We start from the raw sequence: 25,311 nt of genomic DNA on the forward strand, positions 1-25,311 counted from the left end.
CCTTTGAAGGCCAGAAATTGCAAAATGTCATGGGTTTATTATTAGAAGTGCAAATCTAATTTGAGAACTGGAGAACCAAACTTTTAATCATATTTCCCTAATGTTGGATGTCTGGCAAGCTATTATTTGTAGGCGTTATGGGAATCTACCTTTACTGAAACCTACAATTAGCCCTAGAGCAGTGATTCCTCCCCTCCGTAATTATATAACAACAGGCATATAAATGAAATGCTCTATTAAAATCCAGAACAGTAATAGAGATCTATTAGATATCATAAAAGTGGGAAAATACTTCAGTATTAGAGACACTGAACTGTCTATGTGATCACTAAAGGCAGCTTTTAACTTAAAGCAATATAACCTTTTACAGCACTTTTTGCAATTCTCATAAAAACTATACCAATTCCATACAACTTTTTTCTGATGTTTCACAGCAAAACTTCCACAGGTGGTACAGTACCTTTCAATGATGCCACCCAGAGGCCCCAAAAATACCTGTTTAATTCTCAAGTGGATCAATCGGTGAGTTTATTTGCCCAATCTTATTAAATGTGCATATTACAGCTGCATTGTAAGAAAAGAGATTTGACTTATTCTGAAAAAACTATTATATATTGTAACTGTTTTAATTCAATAGATGATCCGGCTTTTTCTTTCAGTTTTCACTTTGGTTGTACACCTTGATTTGTGCATGTCTATTCAGATTTGTACAAAAATGCTTAGGTATACAGAGCAAGATGGAAACATTAGCGGGGGGCGGGGGGGGGGGTTGCAAAAGTAGAAGGATTTGGTTGGAATGTGGGGATTCATTAGTTGGTGCACTTGTGCATCTTATTCCACTGCTAAAACATGATTTTAGTTTGTACTTTTAATGGGATGCATCTTGTGCTTTCTAGTTACACTTCAGCAGAGAAGCACATTTCTAAGTGCACTCCACTGCAAATCAATGCTTCTAATACACAAAGTGCCACATTTAACAAAGACAGTCCGGATGTCCACTCAAAGTGTTAGAAGACTGGACTTGTGATGTGATGTTTAGACTTGTTCACATTTTTCCTACACCAGTAGTGTGTGGAGGCATCTCCCAAGAACTGAACGTATACATGTTCCTTGAAGTGTGTTGTGTAGACTATCTAGGCGCACTGGCACAAAACTGAAGCAATTTGAAGTATGCAACTAATACACTTTGTAAATGAGATCCAAAATGTTTTATGGGAAACCTTGTTTGCCTGTCATAGGAGAGAGCTGTACATTGCTTCAGTATGAAAAAGATGCCACACTTAGGGATAGATTTATCATTCCTTCTTAAAAGAAAAAGTGGAAGTGTTGTCTATAGAAACCAATCAGATTCTAGCTATCATTTCCTGATCTGATAGGCTGCTATGGGCAACATATCTGCATTTTCTTTTTATACGGCTTGATAAATCTACCCCTTAGTGTTTTAAAGCTAAAGTGCTTTCATTTGACAGGAAAAAAAACAAAATTCTAAAAAAAAAATTGTGTCATTACTAGGGATTAAATGTTTCCATATGCAGTTTCTGGCTGGCTGGCCCATGTGACTCTAATCTAATTTGTACAAAGATATTAGTGCTATATAGATTACCTAGGAATTATAGATGAAGACAAGACACATGTTCTTCTTTATTGAATGTCAAAATGGGGTCTAATTCCTTATTTAGATCTTACGTTACCCTTAATAATAGTAACATCACAGCAGTAACTGTACTGTGTGTATATGTTTGCATTTGCATTATTTGAAAATGAATATGTATTTGTTTAAAAAGAAAGAAGAAAGAAGCAGAACATGTTGGGAACATTTTAACTAGTAAATAATTACAAATACATTCACAATCAGCTTGCATTAAGTTCTCATGATGGTCAGGTGTCAGCTTTGTTTCACTGCTCCCAAAAAATAAAAGTAATCTTAAAGAATGTATAATTTTCATATATTTCTGTAGATAATATATTGCACAATTACATTTATATTTATTTTATTGGGTTACAGGTTTTTCACTCCTCCATTCTGAATAGTTTACCATATTTCATTGTACTGGCAAAAATAATGTGTGGTATGTTACAACCATAAGGTCCACACCATTATTTTCCAAGCCTCTCCTTGATCAGTGAGCGTTTTCTCCTCATGTGCTTTAAAGCCCATGTCTGCCTATTGTATAAAGATGGTGGATGGCCGTTGAAGGGTTTAAAAAAAATGACCCCATATATAAAAATATAACACAAAAAATATATTTTCATTGAAGTCTCTATTAAGATTTTTGATAGATATTTTGAAATCATACAATACTGACTTGCGTACATATTAGATGTTTGTGAATTAGGCCCCTAACATGAGCAAGAAGCTTTAACCTTCTTTATTTCATTATACAAACTCGTGAAATTCTACAGACGTTTGTGAATATTACAAGTGGTCCATGTAAGCTTTGCATTTTTATATAATGTTTCATCTCCCTTTTCTCTCTTTTACTTTTAGATTTTGTTTCTGATGGGCATATTAATGAACAAACAATAATTTCACTTTCTACTGGCTGATTTCTTAGTGGTATGTTCAAGATCATCTCATGCTCAATCTTACATGAGAAGCCAATGCCTCCTGCTTTTATTGTCGCTTCCATGACTGTTTTAGGAGTAAGCACCATAATGGGAGTGTTCACCAACTTGTTCATTGTTACTGTGAATTTTGTACACAAGATCAACGGTAGGAAGCTCAACCCATCTGACCTCATCTTGGTGACCCTCAGTGCATTCAATGTTTTCTTCCAGTTCATAATGCTGATTAATGATTATGTGAGCTTCCTTAACCGTGATCTCTACAACTCAGGTGATATCTATACTTTATTTACCGTTCTGCTGATTCTGCCTATATTTTCCAGTTTCTGGTTCACGGTTTGTCTCTCTGTCTACTACTACCTGCAGATTGTTATGTTCAGTCATCTATTTCTAATTCGACTTAAACTGGGAGTTTCTCGGCTGATACCAAGGTTGCTGATGGCTTCAGTTTTTACTTCGTTAGCTAATGGTCTGCCGGCTGCCTGGTATCGGCACAAAGACCATCTCAGTTTAAACATCTCAAGCAATCAAGATTTGGAAACCACTATTCTAAAAGTAAATGTTGTTTATATGCTTCCCAGTACCATTATCAGTTGTTCTCTTCCATTGGCTCTCATTGGAATTGCTAATGGCATGATTATTAAATCATTAGTTATGTACAGCCACAAGGAGGACAGGAAAGCAAATGGAAACCTTAACCCTCGAGCAGAGGCTCGTCTCCGTGCAGCCAGGACCATTGGATGCCTCCTTATTCTTTATTTTATGTTCTATTTATCTGAGGTTCTCCTCTTTATAGATACTTTCCCCAGGAACAGCCCTGGATTCTGTGCCTGTCTGATGATAATTTACATCTATCCTCCTGCACAGTCAATTGTTCTGATCCTTGGAAGTCCCAAACTTAAACAAATCTCTCTTACTTTGCTAAAATGTTTATTCTGTAAACAACAGCCTAAAACGCTAGAGGTCTTATTCATCACGCTCCAACCTCATCAGGTTGTCCACATCACAGTGGAGTGAGCTGTATGAAGATTTTGATACTATTATGAAAATAAAGAGCCTTGAGGTTCTACAAATCCCTTACATTTTGTGGGAGGTTCTATATACTAAATTTAACTCCTCTGTTTTGCCCACACTGACCCATATAACCAATGATGTGAAAGACTAAGCAACAACAGGACGATTGACCTAAGTGCATCGTCAGGTAGGTATGGAGCGCATGCTACCACCACACATCCATGCAAAGAGGGGTTTTATGAATGGTGAAAGGATAAATTACATATGTTTTTAATTTTTTAATTTTTTTTATAGTAAGATTGAAAGAAATGATGTTTCTTAAGGGTATTGGCGTGCAATATTTTATTTGCCATGTCTTAGCAAAGAGATTTATGCAAATACGAGTTATGATTGGAAGGTTTTTTTTTTTTATTGTCTTTTAGAGAGAGAAGCAAGATTGTTTTAGCAATACTGGATGAACGAACTGAAATGTTCATTAACAAAATGAAAAGTTTTCATTAAAATTCTGTTGACAGCTATTAGTTATAGATGATTACCATAAGCTGACAACAAGAGATGCATGTTAAAGAAATTATAAATATATGTTATAAGTTTATTCTTCTCAAGCAAAATCAACTTGTTACACGTGAGATCTGTCAAATATGCTCAAATTACACTGCAGTTTTGTTTGGTTACAAAAAATAGAGCCATCTGCTTCTTAACTGTGGATTGTCATATTGTTATCTCAAGGGCGGTGAAGTCTGCAGCATTGTATATGTTTCTCTTCTACAATACCTACAAATCAAATCTAACAATATAAACTAAATAAGTCTATACGAGTGGCTTATTGCCATCCTGAAAATATATAGTGCCTTTTACAGTATTATATGAATTAATAGAACTACTTTAGCACTGTTACAAACCTAAGTTCCATTAAAATGCTGATTTTCTGTGGCAGTTCTTTTAGAAACATAGTTACATTGTTTAAAGTGCTGTACACTATATTTGATCTTATAGCACAACTTGTTCAAACAAGAAAAAATGCAAATATTTTAATATATAGCAGCTGTTATTATGTCTAAAAATATTGCTTCAGTGTCCACACAGTCTATTTTATGTCTTTGTCTGTTGTTGATGTCCAGTCTTGTTTTATAACAAATTGTAAAGTGCCGTTGAGTATGCTGGCTCTATATAAATAAATGTTATTAAATAAATAAATGTTATGCAGATCATATGCTGTCTATAACTGTAGACAGCTCTGGAAATAATAGAACTAGTTATCAAAATAAAATTAAAAATGATCACTGTCCTGAGATGGCAGTAACACAACCGGTAACAACACAGGACTTGTTAAATGGGCTTCTCCATGCAAAAGCCTTCAAATAATACCGCCATCAGGGGTTATATAGCAGTGTTTTCGCTGGAGGGAACCCTTTGTTAGTTTATAGTGAAGCAAGTAAAGGCCCTTTTGCCAGCAAAAACACTAATTTTCAATAGGGCTTTTCACTTTCTAGAAAATTGACTCTTTAGTGCATGCAAAATCTTTCATGAGGAATCCATGAGCAGCAGTGTCTTAAAACACCATTATCTTGTTTTGAACTTGATGAGTTGAGCTTGATGAATAAGACCCACAGGGGTTTATTTACTAAAATGCGAGTTTGAAAAGTGGAGATTTTGACTATAGCAACCAATCAGATTCTGGCTGTCATTTATTTAGTATATACTACAAAATGATAGCTAGAATCTGATTGGTTGCTATAGGCAACATCTCCACTTTTTTCAAACCCGCAGTTTAGTAAATCTAGCCCAAAGTGTAACAAAATTGGACTATTCTCAGAAATGATTAAAATAAAAAAAAGTTACCTGGCTTTATATTTTTTAAGTTGATTATAGGATTGTATTTGCTTTTTAGAATGTTACTTGATTATAATGAGCCATTAAATTAATCAACAAGGTGTATCTTTCACACCTCTTTCCAAAAATCAATTAGTTGTATGTACAGAAGGAGTTAAATAATTGAACTTGTGAATGTATATTTTTAATTCATTATTGTGCTTTGTATTATGCAAAAAGAAGGAAAATTGAAGTCTTAATTACATATATGTTTACACTTGCATTTTTTCATTGTAGAGTAGAAATAAGGGATGTTGGTTTAAAATGATTAATTATTAAATATTTGCATTGTCTATTTAATCGACTCTAATATTAACTTTGATTTACGGGTTCCAGTTAATCTGGGGTCCTAGAAAAAGGACCAGACATACATTTTGATTAAATGTAAAAGACAATGTTTTTGAATCCAAATCTTCTCATAACAATTGCAGGGCTCTTCAAGGGCAAACTTTATCATGTATCTGAATTATTAACAAACGTATTGGTAATATAAGAGCAGTGATTTGCAAACTTATACATTCAAGGGACTTATGAATATGATTTGCTGTTTAATAAAGAAATCAAGAAAATGTGTATTAAAAAAGAAATTTGTTATTTTATGTCTAATGCTTAATTTACATTAACTATTTTATCGCCTACTTCGGTCATTTTAAGTGGTTATTTGCCTGCTTATTTCTAACTTTTTTAGTGCCTAGTAATACTATGTAATACCCCATTCATACTGCACCAAAAACCTGGGTTTTTGACGGGGCAAGCCCAGATGACCCGGGTCGAGGTGCAGTATGAATGGTGTCTAATTCCCAGGTCCGACCCGGATCGCCTTCACTATGAATGGTGAGACCCATGTTTTTCAACCCGGGTCTCACCAAACACAAATATAAAGTTGAAAAAAACAACACATCACAAGAGGAGCCAATCGGAGCTGCTCTTGTGATGTTGCCATGGAGACCCGGGCAGACTCATGTTCAGTATGAACAGGGTCTACCCGGGAATTTCTCTCTGTGGGATCCTCTGTCCCCCAGCAATATCCCGGGTTCATATACCCAGGATATTGCTGGGCCGGCAGTATGAATGCAGTATAAGTTAAAACAATACATTTAATCAAAGAAGGAGACACATAGATCATCACCATTTATTGATATAGTACCACCAATTCTGCAGAATATTTGTCATTCACATCAGTCTTAGGGGCGTATTCAATTGTCAGCGTTAACGCTGAAAAATGAGCGCCCGAAAAATATTACCGTTTATACAGTAATATTGCGCGCGAAAACCGTTAATACGGTAGTTTACTCGCGGAATTTCAGCTCGCAGCTCAGGGAGCAGCGTGCTGAAATTCTGCGAGTAATTACTGTATTAACGCTAAGATTTTTCGAGCGCTCGTTTGTTAGCGTTAACGCTAACAATTGAATACGCCCCTTAGAGTTGAAATTCCCTAACACACACACACTAGTGGTAATTTTTTTTAGCAGCCATTTAATCTACCAGTATTTTTTGGGAGTGTGGGAGGAAACCGGTGCACCTGGAGTAAACCCACACAAACACGGGGAGAACATACAAACTCCACACAGATAAGGCCCTGTGTGGGAACCGAACTCAAGACAACAGGGCTGTGAGACAGAAGTGTTAACCATTTAGCCACCATATTATATCATAACATAGCAGCAGACATTTTAAACAAGTGTTACAAGCTTTAACAAATAAATCTGACAATAATGTAGAAAAAAGCTGGGAGTCGCAGGTAAAGACTTAGAATGCCGCATGTGGACTATGCGCCACCTATTGCCTATTACTGGGTTAGAGCTATCTTAAGACTAGGGGTGTGCACCGGCTACTTTTGGTGTTTTGGATTTTGGGTTCTGATTAGCTTGAGGTTTTGGGTTCTGATTTGTTTTGCCAAAACACCCCACGAAAGGTTTTGGTTCTGATTTTGGGTTTTGGGTTCTGATTTTTTTTTTTAAAAAAGCATAAAAAGTGCTAAAATCCATATATTTGTTTTTTTTTCACTCCTACACTATAATTAATGCCAATGGGCATGAACTGATTCATACTCATTAGATCACTAACTCCCAGAGGTAAGCAGGGAATCTATGAGAGTCTCTATCTGCCTGTAAAGCCAAGGACTGAAAAGTAAGAACTTCAAACTGTGTACCCCATCTACTAGCTCAGCATTACCCAAAGTAATGCTCTTTGTATCACCTGCTTGTCCAGCTTTTAACTTCTTACCAATAATGACACCTCATTGTCAGGCTAGAACATCACATGGTTATTGACAGGTTCCGATCCCCATAGCTCTACTGCCACTGTCAGAGTAAACACCTATAACAGTACTGCGCTACAAGCCAAGTTTGGTTTATACACTCTTCAGCCCACTATATTTAATGCAAGGCAGGGGGTGGACCATCAAAATTTGGCCAAACAACTGAGAAATATTGTCACACTCTGTGCCTAAAATTGTCAGTGCCTTAGCCTTAGCCAACAAGTTGCCCGGCTGCTAATGACTCTTCAAATCCCTAGCAATGCTTGCAATTGAGCAAACTTATAGTCACAAACTGAAGACTCACTGGGTCTATAAACGGTAGGAAAGACATATCCCCTTCACCACCCCCCCCCCCCCCGTTTCTTTCTTTCTTAAATCATATGTTGATGGTATCTATTTCCCATATAATTCATGGTCAATTATATTGTAGGCTGACTAATCTGTAGTGAAGTGAGTCGGAATATCCTCATAAGAGCCACGGTTCTTTATTCAGAACTATGCCCAATGGCAGACTTCCAAACCAGTTATCAGTAGACTGTCCAGAAGCGCTGCACTCAAATATTTTTCTAATGCCTCCTGTACCTTTTTGTTCCAGTGCTGAGTACAACCCCCCCTTCAACTCCATTCCACTTAGGTTATAATAAATCCTCTAACAAAACCTTTCCACCGAACCAATATCATGCCCTGATCTGAGCCCGACTGAAGATGGCGGCCGCAAAGCGGGGAATTTATGCAATCCAAGTCTCGCGAGATCCGACACCGGGTTTGGACGTCATAGCCTCATTTTAATTTTTTTTGCCGGCGGAAATACCCGAACAGTGCTCGGATCCCGTCGGATCCGTACTGTTCGGGTGGGCTCGGATTAGCGCAATCCGAGCCGGCTCATCCCTACTTAAGACATGTTTATTATTTTATTATATTTTGATTAATAAAATAATTTTCTTGATTTCTGGTCTGGTGTCTGATCTCTGAGGGTGGGGTACAATATTACAATTACGAAAATGCCAACAGCAATAACAATAACAGTGAAATTCTGACACAATTAAATAGCGACAAGAGGGAAATACCGAACGTTATAAACAGTGACACTCCATTAATTCTGACACCTGAAATACCTATATGTGAGAAATGCTGACACAACAAAATGCTGAAAATGTCAACAGACACACTGCCGGCATTAAGGGGGCGACGTGAGTGAGTCACTGGCTGTATAATGTAAAAAAACAGAGGAATAAAAAAAAACCAGCATGGGGTTCACCCCTATAAACACTATTAACCTTTAGCGCTGCCAGCAAAATCGAGAAAAAAATGTGTGTGGTCCCCAATTTCACTTCAATCAGCACTAGGCAAAGAAGCCAGGTTGGGTGGCACTATAGCAGGGGACACTAGGCAGGGATCCCCCTCCCCTAATGACAACCAGCCCCAGGCTGTTCAGTACTGGGATGGATTCCCTAGGGATTGGGGTCTGCAAAAAAATTGTGTGTCCCCTCTGGGAATACCCAGCCCAGTGTTGAAAGCACTAGGGCTCTTCCTACACCCTGGGTCGGTCTGTGTGTAGGGTAATAAAGTGAAAAATATAGAACTGAAAAGTATAAAACACCATTGTGGAACTACAAGTACCAGACAGCCTGGGCTGCCATTCGTGAAATGCTGGTGCTTGTATAACTAAAAGCATCAGCATACCCATGGCAGGCAGGGCATAGTGGCACTTGAAGAACCACAAGTGCCACTATGCCCTGACACCCAGGGCTACCAAGAGGAATTCAGGGCCCCGGTACAACAAATTCATGGGGCCCCCCTTATAGTCGAGTATGCTAAATAATTTTGTGCCGCCTTACAGCGGCGCAAAAAATTTCGGAGGTGCGGTCATGCATTTGGGGGCGCGGAAAATGCACCATTGGGGCGTGGCTAACACATCAAAATCACTAGGCTCTCAATTCGCCGGAGCGTCACATATGTCCAAGCACTCCTGACTTTCAGGATATCTAGCACCATAGTGTAGTATAGAAAGAATGCAGTGTGTACACAAAGAGTTCAGTCTTGGCCTGCACCTTACATTGGGCACAACACTCACCAAAAATTGCCATTATCCCTACTAGAATCACAACATTTCACATACTGTCCTGCTCACTCCTACCTGTTCTTCTCACTTTCACCACCTGTGGCTGCAGGTTTCTTTAGTTGCGGCTTGTCTGGATCCTGGAATGCTGGGGGCCCTATTTGGAAATAAATGGCTACATTTCGATAATTCCAAACAACCCTGGCGTTAAATCAATACCACCCACGGATAATAATTAGGCCTTCCTCCAGATCCAACATTACAATAATTTGCCCCTTCATCATTGCCATGCCTTATGATCACACTGCGCCCTCCATGCTGCTTTTGTCCCCTTCACCTGGCTCCCCTTCATCACACTATACTATGCTGCTCCCCCCTTTATCAATCCCACTGTGTCATGCCTCCCCTTTTTAACCCCACTGTGCCATGCTGCCCCCATTTTTTAACCCCACTGTGCCATGCTGCCCTTATTTTTTAACCCCACTGTGCCATGCTGCCCCCCTGTTTTTTAACCCCACTGTGCCATGCTGCCCTTATTTTTTAACCCCACTGTGCCATGCTGCCCCCCTGTTTTTTAACCCCACTGTGCCATGCTGCCCCGTTTTTTAACCCCGCTGTGTCATCCTGCCTCCCCTTTTTTTAACCCCTCTGTGCCATCCCCCCCCCTCATTTTTTACCCCCACTGTGCCATTCCCCCCCATTTTTTAACCTCTCTGTGCCATGCTGCCCCCGTTTTTTAACCCCACTGTGACATGCTCCCCCCTGTTTTTTAACCCCACTGTGCCATCCTGCCCCCCTGTACCATGCCACCCCCCAACCCCCGTTTTCCTCCCTTTACTTACCTTTTCCTTTTCTTCTCTCCTTTTTCTTGGTCCTCTCTGCTCCATTCAGACTGAATGCTGGGCATGACATGATGACGTCACACCCGGCATTCAGGAGCAGAGAGGAGGGATGCCAGCGCCGCGATCACGTGAGTATGTTTATTTTTTTAACTACCCTGCTCCCCCCACCAATGACCGAGTCCCCCCCCTCGGCTGCCCTGCTGACACCCAGGGCTTGCTGAGCCATGTGATACCACTAAGTAAAATGTTAAATAAAACAGAGCACCCTCTTTCACACCCTATTACTTTAATAAATATAATAAAACCCTTAAAATAAAACACAACTCCCTCTTTAAACCACATAGGTTTATTAAAAACAAACAAAAAAAATACTTACCATCAGATGTCTTCACCTGTCCTTCTAAACTTGCAATCCAACTATAATATTCCCAATGGTCCTGTAGCTGTCCAAAAACATTATGTTCCAAAAGTCATAGGAAAATGCTCTTTGGTCAAACGACCCCATATTGTATTCAAAAGTCCTTGGAAAATCTTCTGGTCTTCAGTTCAAAGGACCCCAATATAAGTCAACAGGAACAGGCTTGACAAAAAAAAAGTAGAAGAGCACATAACCGTACTATGGTCTGCTATGGTGGAAGTGGAAAAGGCTTTGTTCCCCTCCACACAGTAAGAAATGCCCTAAAAACACACCTTATAAATGCACCAGAACCAAAACTTGATTTAATTTCAATAATCTTGATTCACAACATGAAATCTGATTTTTCCCCTACTCTGCATAACCAGGTATAATGGTTCACCCACTCTGTACTTTGCTAAGAATACCCTCAATCTGGCCAAGTCATTGCATGGGCCGGTACAAATGTCTGCCATTTTGCAACCTTGCTCTGCAAACACAAGTACCTTGGCAAAAATCCTGAAACATCACCACAAATCTAGGCCTGTGATGATATCAAAGAGGATTTGCACTATTACTACAGTTTAAATTGTGTTCTATGGGTGGAATTCGATTCCCCGTGATGTGCTGCAAGTACCTCCAGAATGGTTACAAAGTCACTCCAAGGCGTTATGACAATAGAAGTGCACAACAAAAATCCATAATCTTCAGGCACCGTAGTACCCAGTAATGGCCATACTCGATCTCTGTCTCTGATAAGATAGTCAAGGACAACACTGGGATTTTACAAAAAGTAGTTACAGGGGCACTGACTTGGAGATTTAAACTACCCTGCACGAGACATTCCCTTACATTAATCAAAAAAATATTGATTGATATACAGGTACTCTTTTCTTCACACGTTCTATCTAGAGGATCAAATAATTATTTGCTGGATTTGAAGCAATTGAAGATGAGAAATCAGCTTTTATTCAAAAGGGGATTGTTGTAAAATCTGAAGACAGTGAATGGCTTCCAGAAAAGCTTCAACATTTTGCCATACCAAATTTAACCAACTTGCTCTTCAGAATAATGATTTCCACTGAACAATATCTCTGAAGAAATGCTTCAGAAATCAGTAAGCACAGCAAAGCCCCACAAAAGAGCAAAAGATAGTTGCTGCAGTCCATGTCTGGGGATTCTGAGTAGAGCTGTATATGAATAGCATGTAGATGCAGACGAGAAAACAGGAGCCCGGACATATATAAGCAGAGCCAAGAACCAACAGACTTCTATGATGCAATTCAGTTATCAGGATACAAATAAATGCAGAACAAGAACTAACAGGTGCTAGGTCAAGAACAAATAGAACACAGATACAGGAACCAAGAAGCTAGCATGTTATACTCTATCACTGGCAATGAGTGCATAACAGGTGAGGGCTTAAATAGTGGAGTCTTCCAAACAGCGCACAGAGAAGACACAGCTGAAGTGCATAGCAGATATGAGTATCCAACAGGATGCAAGACAGATTTAACAGTAACAATATCATTGCCTTTAATATACCAATGATGCATTTAAATAGGATATATTTTTATCCAGAACTTGTAAAAAAAAATGTGCTGCTCTGCATAGTCTCTGAAACAAAAATAGCAATATTGCCCTACTGTCATTTTTTTTTTACCACAGAATCGCAATAATATCATTAAATTGTCCACCTGTTGAGTGGATAGGCCAAAGCCCCTAATTTAATCCACCACCGACATCTAAATCATACAGAGGAGGTGTCAGTTAACATGCAAGCTCGGACCTGTTGGCGGGACCTGTTTCACAGTCCACAAAGGTGTCTCTGAAAAATGAGCTAGGAGAACAGTCAAACTAGTGCTGAGAGTGTAATGACCTCTCTTCCTCTAAGGAAATCCTTGCCATGTAAGGCTGCAGGAAGTGGCACAAGAATTTGAACTAGTACACTGTCATGTCCACTATGGTTTAGAGTCGCTATCACAATCCGGAAAAGCAATGTAACCGGCATTGCTGGACCTGGACCGAAGCAGACATGACAGTACCCCTCCATAAGTGTGGACACAGAACACCCTAAAAAGGTTTGTTGGAGATTTTTTAAATAGAAAAGCTTCAAAAGTCGGAAGCATGTAAAGCAGCTGCTTTAACCCAGGTGCATTCTTCTGGATCATAACCTCCTCCCAATCAGCAAGAACTGTAAATTGCCTCTGGGTATGCAAGAATCAAAAATTAGTTTAATCTCATATTCCTGTTGATTTTATATTACAAGGAGAGGTGGAGGTTTGTTGCAAGTAGAGAATTGATTAAAGACAAAGGCTTTTAAAAGAGAGACATAAAACACATTGTGCAAGTGTAGGGTATGCGCTAACACCAATATAGAGGCTAATGGATTGATGATTTCTAAAATCTTGAAGGGGCCAATGAATCTCGGTGCAAATTTCATGCTAAGAACACAAAGGCGGATATTGACATTAGATAACCAAACTTTGTCTGCAGCATTTAGATGGGGCACAGAAAGTCTTATCAGCTGAGGTTTTATAGCAAGATGATGTTTTGATTCAATTCTGACTGAACTCTAACTGAAAAGTAGTGAATCTACTGCTGGTACTTCTGAAGATGGAACATTAGTCAAGGTAGGTAACTTAGGATGACATCTGTAGTGAACAAAAAATCATTATTATGGACAAACTCTGGAAGTAGTTCCACCCAGTTGTCTTGATTGCCCGAAACATACATTCTAAGAAATGTTTCAATCTCTTGATTAGTTCTTTAATTTAACCCATTTGATTCGGGGTGATGGGCAAAGGAAAAATTAAGCTTAATGCCTATGTTCTTACAAAAGGCTCTTGAAAATTTGAATACAAATTGGGAACCACAATCAGACACACAGTCTTGGGGACACCCATGTAAATTAAAAACCTCTTTCATGCAGAGGGCAGCTAAGGTGGAAGCAGAAGGTAAGCTCTTAAGGGGCACAAAATGAGCTGCCCTAGAAAAACTATCCGTAGTGACCCAAATAACTGTGCAGCTACTAGATGGAGGTAAGTCAGTGATAAAATCCATTGATAAATGGGTCCACGAACGGTCTGGAACTGGCAAGGGGATGAGTGGACCAAAAGGCTTTTAATAAGGTACCTTGTGCTGGGCGCAAATGTAGCATGTGGACATGAATCTCTCTTCATCCAGATGGAGGGTTGGCCACCAATAGTATCGAGCGATATCGTCTCAACTTTTTTTAATACAAGAAAAATGAGAGACATTGGCCCAATGAAGTAACTTAATACGCATTTTTTGTAAAATGAAGATTTTGCCTGGAGGATATTTGGAGGATGAGGAAGGTGTAACTGCTAGGACACATTTAGGATCCAGGATGAACTTCCGTTGCTAAAGATTCCCTATCAGAGTAATCAATGACCATCTTGTCTGACGGGGGTTTAAACACAGTGCAGACAGCAAATAGATAAGGTTATTATGGTCTGTAAAATGGTTACTGGAAATTGCACCTCTCCAAATGGTGTCTCCATTCTTATAGAGACAATTTAATGGCTTACATGTTCACAATGATTCTTAAGATCTTGAGAAAAAATAAGTATATTGTCCAAATATATTACCACAAAATGATAAAGAACAGTGTCAAAAGCCTTACTAAAGTCTAGATAAGCTACATCTACAGCCGCTCCCCCCTTGATCTATTGACGGGATGACTAAAGTAATAGGTCAAAGGTGAGGGGGTCTTAGATGTAGCTTGTCTATACTTTAGTAAGGCTTTTGATAGTGTCCCACATCGCAGACTGTTAAATAAACTTGAGGTCTTGGGGTAGAATTCTATGATGGTTGAATGGATGCATGATAGAAAACATAGAGTTGTAGAAAAAAGAGTACATTCACAGGAGGGAAAGGTTACCAGTGGAGTACCCCAGGGATCCGTACTTGGACCAGTGCTTTTTAATATCTTTATTGATGACATTGCAAATGGTATTGAAGGTATGTCTTTTTACAGATGACACAAAGATATGCAACAAAGTAGACAACCCAGGAGGGGTAAAATAAATGATTGATGATATAGGTAGACTAGAAGAATGGTCAAGAGTGTGGCATCTACAGTTTGATGCCAAAAAATGCTAAATCATGCACTTGAGTCTCAAAAACCCGAAGGCTAAATATAGTGTTAATAGCACTATATTGGAAACTACTGAGGAGGAAAGGGATCTAGGCATCACTATTTCAGGTGACTTAATGGAAGATAAGCAATGTAACAAAGCAAAGAGAAAGGCAAGTCAGATACTTGGTTTCATAGGGAGAGCAACATGATAAAAACTTTCAAATATATTAAGGGTTTTAACAATGTACAGGAGGGAAACAGTCTACAAAGGAAGAGAAGTATTAGGATACGAGGACATGCACTGAAACTGGAGGGAAGTAGGTTTAGAGTAAATTTGAGGAAAAAATTACTTCACAGAAAGGGTAGTGGATAAGTGGAATAGCCTCCCATCAGAGGTGGTAGAGGCTAATACAGTAGAGAAATTTAATAATGTTTGGTATAGACATAAGGATATCCTTACAAAGAACTAAGGATCAAATAGTGTTTAAGGTTTCCATAGGTTAAAAAATGGCCAGACTAGATGGGCCAAGTGGCTCTTATCTGCCGTCAAATTCTTTCTTTATATGTTTCTATGTTTCTATCTCTAAAAATGTAATTACTAAAACAATGAAATACTATGAGGTCAATGCACAGGTTAAATGGCATAACAAAGTATTCAAAGTGACTGTCACAAGTATTAAAAACAGTTTTCCATTCATCCCCACTTTTGATACAAATCAAATTGTTTGCTCCTTGGAGATCCAGCTTAGAAAAAATAGTAATTCCCTTTATACGGTCTAAGGGGGGAATTCAATTGGCCTGTTACTGTAAAAAGTAATGTGGCCTGCGTACTATTACCATTATTACGGTAATAGTGCACTTAAATACCGTTATTACAGTAGTTTCAACGCTGGCTTTTTGCTCGCTGCAGTATGCCAGTTAAGTATAGGAGAGTGCAGACAGAGCCATAAGAGTCCCAAGACTACCTGACTGATAGCCTTAGGAATAACGAAAAAAAGATATGTGTTAGGATTCTGCTTCTGTTATCTGTTTCTGTTGCAGTTTCCCTGTGTGTGAGAGCTGTTTGCTTTCAATTAGGCTGAGCTGCATTTCAGGTGTAGACCCATTGTTAATAATTAATTTTATTAAACCTATATGTAGGATCAACATTTACTAATATTAAGCAACCATGATCTGCAGTAATCAGTCTGAGTGATATTTATAACACAACGATCATTTTACCATACATTTGAATCTCCATTTGACAAAGTCAGCATCAGTAAATAACGATACAACAATAATAGAGATTGGACAGCATGATCAATTGATACCACAGTATTAGTAATATATATAGTAGCGGGGCATAGCAAATCAATTTTGCTATTTTAAATCACATTTGTTTCACTGTATTGTTTTTATATTTCGCTATTACAACTTGGAGGGACTATAATTGTATTTTAAGTATAACTAATAAAGAATTGGATATTTTATTAATAAGAAGATCGCTGAGTGCCTCCATAAGCACATTTCCTCTTTGCTTTTCTCTTTTCTGCATTTCAGGTGTGTTACCTGTATTATCCTAATTGGTTACCTGCATTATTCAAGACTGTCCTGACACTCCATCTTTATCAGTGATAGCATTTTCCATCTAGTGATAGTGTCTTGGTTTCTGTGCTGTATTATCCTGTATCTGCTCTCTGTTTCTGATCCCTGGCTACATTTGACTACGATGCTGGTTCTGATCCCTGGCTACGTCTGAATATGATTGTGGTTCTGATTCCTGGCTCTGTCTGACCATTTGTGTTCCTGTTACCTAGGGAGAAAATAGTGACTGTGCTCTTATTTGGAGCAATGATAGTCACATTTCTTTTACAATTGACTGTCAATATTTATTCAAGTGTTTATTCAAGTGTTTGTACTTTTACTCAGAGATATACCACTACCTCTTGTGACAACAGCTGCCATTTGGTATATTTTAGGGGTACTGTCCTCTTGGCAGGTATAGAGTGGTGTTTTACACTAGTACCCCACAATATCCCATCTATAGAGGCAGTTTATTTTTCTTCTGTTCCTGTTACCTGCCTGGCTGCCAAATACTCAGTGCCCTATTTCTGGATGAGGGGGTGGTTTCCTGAGAAAGCCACGACAGCAGGTACCATTACCAGTTATTCAACACATTCTGTTTGCTGACAGCTGATGGTACATCTCTCTGGTGTTCAGCTACTCCACATCTGTTCTGGCCTGTATCCTGACAATCAGTTGTGCAGCTCCACTCAATCCAATTGGAGTGGTGTGGTTTTGCATTGACTTTTGTACTGCTTCTAGAGCTGTAGTGGCCAGTTGTTCTGAGGGACTCTGGGTCTGTCTCAGAATACTTTGGATACTCTGGACTTTATTCATCATCATCATCATCATCATCACCATTTATTTATATAGCACCACTAATTCTGCAGTGCTGTACAGAGAACTCATTCACATCAGTCCCTGCCCCATTGGAGCTTACAGTCTAAATCCCCTAACATACACACACACAGACACAGACAGAGAGAAACTAAGGGCAATTTGTTAGCAGCCAATTAACCAAATAAGTACATTGTGACATTCCGCTGTAACACGTCTGCTGATTTGGGTTAATCTCCTGTTCTGATATTGGGACTTTCTGTATTCTACATTTTTGTCTGTTGATTAGATCCATCTGCATATGATTCTGAACTTGATAATCTGCATATGATTCTTAAACTGAGAAATCTGTGTTAAAGTTGGATTTATAATAATACAATTTATTGTGTGCAACCTGATTTGCAATAATATTATATATATTATTGTTAATATACATATGGTATGTGAGAAATTGCATATATTTGATCTCAAAATATCTGCTGAACAAGAAAGAAGATCCGTGAAACAAAGACGATTCACTTCTGTGTTGTAAACTGCTCATGTGACCTCTGTGATTACGTCATTTTGTTTACACACACACACACACCCTTGTTAAAAATTAATAAATTGGCCTGCAACCAAACCTGTGTCAATCTCTCTGCCAAGAAATCATGGGTTGCAGGTAGTATTGAAACTGTGCTGTAACTGAAAATGTAACCAGTAAAATTATATTTGCAACATGATCTACAATTGAAATGGACAATATACATTTATTCTAGAAAATTAATTCAACATCTGCATATGATTCTGAACCTGATAGTCTGCATTTGATATCCTGCATCTGATACTCTGCATATACTGTTTGTTGCTGATCAATTGTGTTATAAAATAAAGACTATAATTTTTAGTCAAACACCTTGCAGTTCCTGCTGCTAACCTAACAATGTGACTTCTTTATGCAAGGCTCCAACCTGTAGAGGTAATGGAGATGTGCAATCTCGAATGATGCCTCCAGAAATCTTGCTACCATCAATAGCAATGAGAGAAATCGGACGTTCAAGTGGAAAAATGTAGAGATAGCAAGTTTGGCAACAATGGAAGCTGAAATAAAATTGAATGTGGCATCTGAATCCAGAGAGACAGGAAGGGAAATTGCACCAGTGGAATGATGCAAAGAAATCAGGGTAACAAAGGCAGAGTTAGACGGGTATAAAGAAAAATGATTAGAACAACCTAACATGGCTTCTACAGAACCCATTAGGACATAAATTATTTTTAAATCTTTTCTCCCTCTACTCAGGAGAGACGAGATTGACCCAATTGCATAGGTTCCTAAGGAGGGGTAACCAGGGTTTGGAAGCGGGAGCTAGTCAAAAGGCAGGAATTGCTCCTTATCCTGGGCTCGTTCTCTGAAACATATGTTCACTTTATTGCTGAGATTAATGACCTCCTCAAGTGAGGAAGGAAGTTCCTGGGAGGCTAATTCACTTAGATAAAATCAGACAATCCCTTCCAAAAGGTAGCAACCAAAGCCACATTAAGACATCAATTGGAGCTCTGAAGCCATCGTCCTGAATTGAATAGCATACTGGCCCAAATACTTTGTCCCTTGGCGGATGCGCAGTATGCCTGGAGCAGCGTCAGATACTTTACCAGGTTCATCAAAGATCTTCTTAAAGGTGCCCAAGAAACAGTGGGTAGGTGCGATCCTATAAGCGTGATGTCCAAGCAAGGACTTGTCCAGACAGAAGACAAATTATGTAGGAGACTTTGTTTTTTTTTTAAGGAAAATTTCCTGAGAGAAGCCCAAGTTGGAAAATCCTCTGCACAACTTAGGGTCCCCATTAAATTTAAGGGGATTAGGTATGCAAATTTGAGAGGTTACTGTAGGAGGGGCAACTGGTTTAGAAGATGGCAGAGGAATGCACTTAACAGGCCAAGTGTTTTGCAGAGTATCCCGATGAGTAGGTAGGCCTTGCAGGAAGTTCATTACCGTAAGTAATCTTTTTTCACCTCCTACTTCTCAACTCTGCTCATTAGATGTTGCAGGAGGTCCTTAGGAGAGGGATTGTCAGATGAATCCATATTTTTCGACTCAGAGCAAACTGTCACAACAATTACCTGACCGCAACTTTAGGGGTGGGATTTTCAAAATTGAAACTGCAATTTAAACCTGCTCTGAACACCATTTCAGTGTCAGAGCAACAGGTTTCTTACTATAGCGTGTAGATCCTTTGTTCCTTTATTTTCCCTTCCTTCATTTTCCTTGGCTTTCCTGGTTTGAATTTGGCTTGTTACCTGACTACTCTTTGTAATCTCAATTGGCACTTCATTTGACCGCTCATGTACCAGATCTTGGATTGTTGACAACTCTATTAGTTTCTTTCATACCACTGCATCATGCCAGAAGGAAGATCAGTGGGCAGTGACCTGCAAGCCTCCGGCAGTGAAGCCCATACCACCTTGCGGAAGTTCCTGGTAAATTCCGGGGGGCTCGTTAGACTCCACACCTTTGTGCTGCTAGAGCTAATTATGGCTGATATATTGGAATTCACCTGTAACAGGTACTTGTCATGACATACACAGGGCCAATGAAGGACAGTTTTGGCCCCATGAAAGCCAATGCTGTGCATGGAGTGTAGGGGCTGTTACCACGCAGAGCAATAGGAAGCTGCAAGCTTTCTGCTGTTGGTCAACACAGTCAGTTTTGTAGCCCACATAACTAGGGCAGATGGGGCCACAGCCATGGACCCCCCTCTACTGCATTGGGCCAAGGGTGGTCACCCCATCCACCCCTGTTATAATCCATCACTATTCAGACACTTCCGTTCATCTAGATCACATTCAGTACACTATTCTCTTATCTACTCACCTACTCCCTTCAAAAGATTTTGCAATTGCTTTTATATTGTCATGCTAAGCAATGTGCTTTCCCATACAAATGGTCATAACAGTACAAAAATAGGTTCATTACAAAATGACAATTGATCTGTGGGACAGTATTTTTGCAGCTTTTTAAATCACCTTAATGTTTTGTACTGAAGGGCGTTTCCCTTTTTTAGCCTACCCCCTATTCCATTCCTTTAGGTTTCTGGGTCTGCTACCACGCCCTTTTTTGTTATGGTGAACTGATTGGGCCTGAGTCATTAAGGAGAGCAAGGCAAAAAAAAGGAGTAAATTTGATCCTGGACAAACCATGTTACAATGCAAGGGGTGCAAACTAGTTTATTTTGCACATAAAGAAAATACTGGCTTTTTTGTCATGTAGCACACAAATACTTGATAACTTTATTTTTACACTGAAAGTTGATCTAGGACACGCCCCATCCCAAATTTGTCCCCATATTTTACATTGACCTCTCCCCCTCCAATGCAACATAATTTTGCCAAGGTGCAACTTCTTCTTTTTTTTTGCTTTACTTTCCTTAATGACTCAGGTCCATTGTGTCATTTCTATGGGCTGTATGAGAATTAACTGATGATGAATGGTTTTTCACTTATATTTGATGTAAGTGTTGCAAAATTTTAAATATTCGAGAAAAAAATAGTTTCTAAGCATGATTTACATTTATTTTATCATTTATTTTATCTGATTATATCACTGTGACATTTAAATATAGTAAGAAATATCAATGTTTAATTAATAAAAGATAAACTGCCTAGGGAGGCATCACAAGGGAAAATAAAAGTTCAGCTGGAATCTTACGCTTATCCTTAAGGACAAGGATCAATGCTTAGAATAGTTCCAAGCTATCATTTGCTGATGCTATGACAATTATGGGGAATTCAACACATATAATTAGCCGTAGGTCACAGGCACTCCTCTCAGTTACTGGGAGACATATATTAACATATATAAATGTATATGTGTGTGCATGTTTGTGTAGAATGTTTGAACATGAAAAGCAGATTCAGAACCTCTCAGGAACTTCAAACAGAGGTGAGGACTATTTGCTACCAATGTCAGAGTCTTCTGTTTCATAACTCATCATCATCATGATCCTCATCATCATTTATTTATATAGCGGCAGCAAATTCCGTAGCGCTTTACAATTGGGAACAAACATTAATAAAACAATACTGGGTAATTCATAGAGAGGTAAGAGAACCCTGCTCGCAAGCTTACAATCTATGGGACAATGAGAGTTTGAAACACATGGGCAACTCGCAGTCAAAACAAAAACCTTAATTTATAGTGATACCATTATAAGATTATGAATTTGCGCAGGAATTCCCAAAGTCAAGTTTTGTATAATACAATACAGATGTGAGTCTTATTTCTAATTTAATGTTCCTAATCCCTCCCTTTGGCCCCAAATTTCTCTTTTTCTGTTCATGTTTTCGATCTTTATGGTCTATTATATGGGGCTTTATCATTCCTAAATTCCAATCAATCTGTTATATTGTGTGATTAGTGCTTTTCTGGTATTTTAAAATTGTCAGCTTTGTTTGTATTTAGTTTGTGTTTGGATGTCTGTTTTGATACTATTATGTGGGTAAATGTGCGTTTACAACAGACTGTTGACTCAGGAGGTTAGTATTTCTTCAAACATCCAAACTGTTGATATGGTACTACACTGTACTCCCATGAAAGCTCGAGAGCTGGGAAAAAAGTATGGAAAGAACGCTTCCTAATGTACAATAGGTTGCAGCTTTTTTATATAAAGTTGGATTAAACACACAAATCAAAGCATATAAAATCATACTTAGCTGTTCCTGAACTCCAATTAATTATTTCCCTGTTCTCATTGTGCTGCTATCCCTGTTGTCCCTGCTGGAAATGTGTTAGTTCAGCTCTGGATGAACCAGGGCAGAGGGTGAGATCAATGGTTGTGTCCTCACGTTAAGCCAGTACAATATTGCATCCAGTTCAGGCCAAACTATTAATTTTACTAACTACCTTGGGATACTACAATATCTGGTTGCCTATTCTCTTTGTCACTTTATTTTATTAATCTCTGACTCTAGAAGTTGGGGTACTGGAGGAAGGGCAACCAAAACAAAAGAAGGACTTACTTTTATATTCAGAAATAATTTAGATGCGAGTGATAAATAAAAATCATTTATTGCCTGTTTGTATATACATGTACATGGCCTTTCGAAGTAGGGGTGTATACAGTGGTATGCCATACCGCCACTTCTCCCACTGCTTTGATTGTAAAACTATCAAATTCCATTCACTTACATTGCTATTACATTTTCCCTATCGCCACTTCTAAATTTCCACTTCGATCACTGCCTTTAACCCCAACACTGTTCTTTATCAATGGTTTTAACTGAATGTTAAAGCTTTCAGTGCTCAATACCTTGGAAGCTTCCAGTTTGTTCATCTCACTTCCAAGTCTGCAAAATCATGTAGGTGTCTCCTTCTATACATTAAAATACATTGGTTTTTCCTGCAGTATAAGCACAAATATGTTTCATCCTAAAGTGCTTGGGATGTGTGAAAGGATCAAGGAAGTTATAAAAAGGGTTAATATAGTCAGCTGGTAAATTTACACTGGATGAGTGCTGAAGTTGAAGAAATGTAATATTTGTACACAAAATGCCTTAGAGTTACACTTAAATGCATTTGTGTATTGCAACTTTGCATTTTTCATGTTGTCCTGCACATGTGCACAACTCAGTCCTGTATTTTCAGTTGGACTTACAGCTCATTGTGCTTTGAGAGGCAGTCGAGGGTGGTCACATGCAAGACCAATACAGTACAGTAAGTGTGTGTGAGGTTCGAAGACATGAGCATTCAGTTCTCAGAACTCACTATATGTTTCCTTTGCCGAATGAAACATATATCAGATTCAGTCTCAGTCAGCCATGTAAGTATAGTAAATACATTTTTGCTGTGTACCTTGTTAATCAAGAGGCAGAATATTCATTTAAAATTAAATAAATATCACAACATAAATATTTTTGCTGAAAGGATTCAACTTTTCCAATGTTTCTTTTCAGCTGTACAACTTCCGATCTGCACTGTTTTAAAGAACATCTCTTATTCTAGTGCAATCCATGACATCTGTTTTTGTTCTTGCGTCTATGGCTATCTTGGGAGTTACCACCATTTTTGGAGTCTTCACAAACTGTGTCATTGTGTCAGTGAATCTTGCTGACAAGGCAAAAGGGAAGAGCCTAATTCTGGTGACGCTTGGTCTGTCAAACATTATATTCCAATTTGTCATGACTGCAAATGACTTTCTGAGCCTCCTGAGGAGTGAACTGTACTACTCGGATGGGGTGTACGCTACTTTTAATGCCTTGCTGTTTCTTCCTATATACGCCAGCTTTTGGTTCACAGTTTGCCTTTGTGTCTACTACTGTTTACAGATAGTCATATTCACCAATCCTATACTAGTACGTGTCAAATTGGGAATCCCCAAGCTGGTACCATGCTTCCTCGTGGCTGCAGTTCTTACCTCCGTTGCTATTAGTGTTCCAGCAATATGGAGCACATACAGAGAGGTCCCACAGGGTGGCATACCCATCAACCAGAGTTTAGAAAGTGACATACCAAAGCTGAGCATTACATACTTGCTACCCAGCAATATTATAGGATGCTCAATTCCCCTGGTTCTTGTGGGGATTTCCAATGGTCTTATTCTTAAATCACTTTTGTCCAACAGCAAAACACTTGAGAAGAGCAATGCCTCTAGTCCACGGACAGATGCTAGAGAGAGAGCAGCCAAGACTGTTGGTGGTCTCTTGGTCCTCTACATGTCCTTCTACATCTCAGAAATCATAATGTTTGTGGATTTATTTCCTCCCAGCAGCCTAGGATTTTGTATTTGTTTGATGGTCATTTACATCTACTCCCCCGCACAGTCTGTCATTCTTATTCTGGGTAGTCCCAGATTAAAGAAAGCAATGCAGAGTTTGCTCCAAATGCCCCTGTGTTGGAACAGTAAGCAAGAGAATACACCAAGGATTCTTTTTATAAAACTCAACGCTCTGGATCATTAAATAAACAAAATATTCCTTCAAACATTTGCTTTGTTTGTTAATCTACACGCAGCACCTTATTTTTCAGAACGTTTGTGTCTACTATTATAAGCTGTAGCTGTTTTATCACTTGTTATGTAAAATGTATGATAATAAATTTTGAAAATGTTTGAATGGTATCACTGAGCAATACTTTGGAATCATGGATATATCTGAGACCAGAGCTGATGCAAGCCCAGGGGGCTGCCCAAGGCCTCCCCCCTCCCCCTCTTGGAAGTGACATCAATATCCTTACTAATTCTTAAATTGTCAGGTGGGAGGTAGGCCAGCATCCTTAGCTTCTCAGGTGTGTGTGACTTTCTGTGACATCATAGCCACGTACCACCCTCCCAGTATAAAACTGGCATGGAGGAGCAGGAGCCAGCAGTTCTGCTAAGCTACTCCTATTACTCCAGCAAGAGATAGACAGGATTTATTTTCTGTATAATGAGAGTAAGTTATGAGTAAAAAAATGTAAAACCACAGAGCTCATAGATTTTCGGGGATGGCATGGTGGCGTCTGAGGAGATATAAAAGTTTTAACCTGCTGACGGAAGGATCAAGGCGCTCCTTGCCTTAAACAACAATTTCCACTGAAGTGCAGAAACAAGATTTAATTTTGCAGGATGGGACTATTTATTTGACATAGAGGGATGTAGAGGGGGCATTACACATAGACCCTTTGTTCCCACAAAAGGCCTGCAATTCTCCACTACCACTGAGGACCACTAGACCAGGTTTCGTCCCTCCAGAAAGGAAACACATTTGTAATTCCACTTCGAGCAATGTATTAAAAAAGACACAAAAGTGACACATAAATAGAGTCCCGATATCTCCTCAGTCTTTTGATTTATTTAGAGTAGATTTATCTAA

General features: G+C 38.9%; 2 protein-coding genes across 2 annotated transcripts; both read left to right on the top strand.

Moving 5' to 3' along the window:
- The first annotated feature begins 2,601 nt into the window (after nt 1-2,601).
- LOC142108874 (taste receptor type 2 member 40-like) lies at nt 2,602-3,582 on the top strand. The gene has a single exon (XM_075192820.1). The coding sequence runs from the start codon at nt 2,602-2,604 to the stop codon at nt 3,580-3,582; it is 981 nt and encodes a 326-aa protein (XP_075048921.1).
- Nucleotides 3,583-23,472: 19,890 nt separating this feature from the next.
- Nucleotides 23,473-24,420, top strand: LOC142108930 (taste receptor type 2 member 40-like). The gene has a single exon (XM_075192911.1). The coding sequence runs from the start codon at nt 23,473-23,475 to the stop codon at nt 24,418-24,420; it is 948 nt and encodes a 315-aa protein (XP_075049012.1).
- Nucleotides 24,421-25,311: the final 891 nt, after the last annotated feature.

The sequence above is a fragment of the Mixophyes fleayi genome, chromosome 1 (assembly GCF_038048845.1).
Source record: "Mixophyes fleayi isolate aMixFle1 chromosome 1, aMixFle1.hap1, whole genome shotgun sequence".
Classification (NCBI taxonomy): domain Eukaryota; kingdom Metazoa; phylum Chordata; class Amphibia; order Anura; family Limnodynastidae; genus Mixophyes; species Mixophyes fleayi.

What these genes read in the sequence shown, in the direction of transcription:
- LOC142108930 (XM_075192911.1), top strand. Translation starts at nt 23,473, where the DNA reads ATGACATCTGTTTTTGTTCTTGCGTCTATGGCTATCTTGGGAGTTACC.
- LOC142108874 (XM_075192820.1), top strand. Translation starts at nt 2,602, where the DNA reads ATGCCTCCTGCTTTTATTGTCGCTTCCATGACTGTTTTAGGAGTAAGC.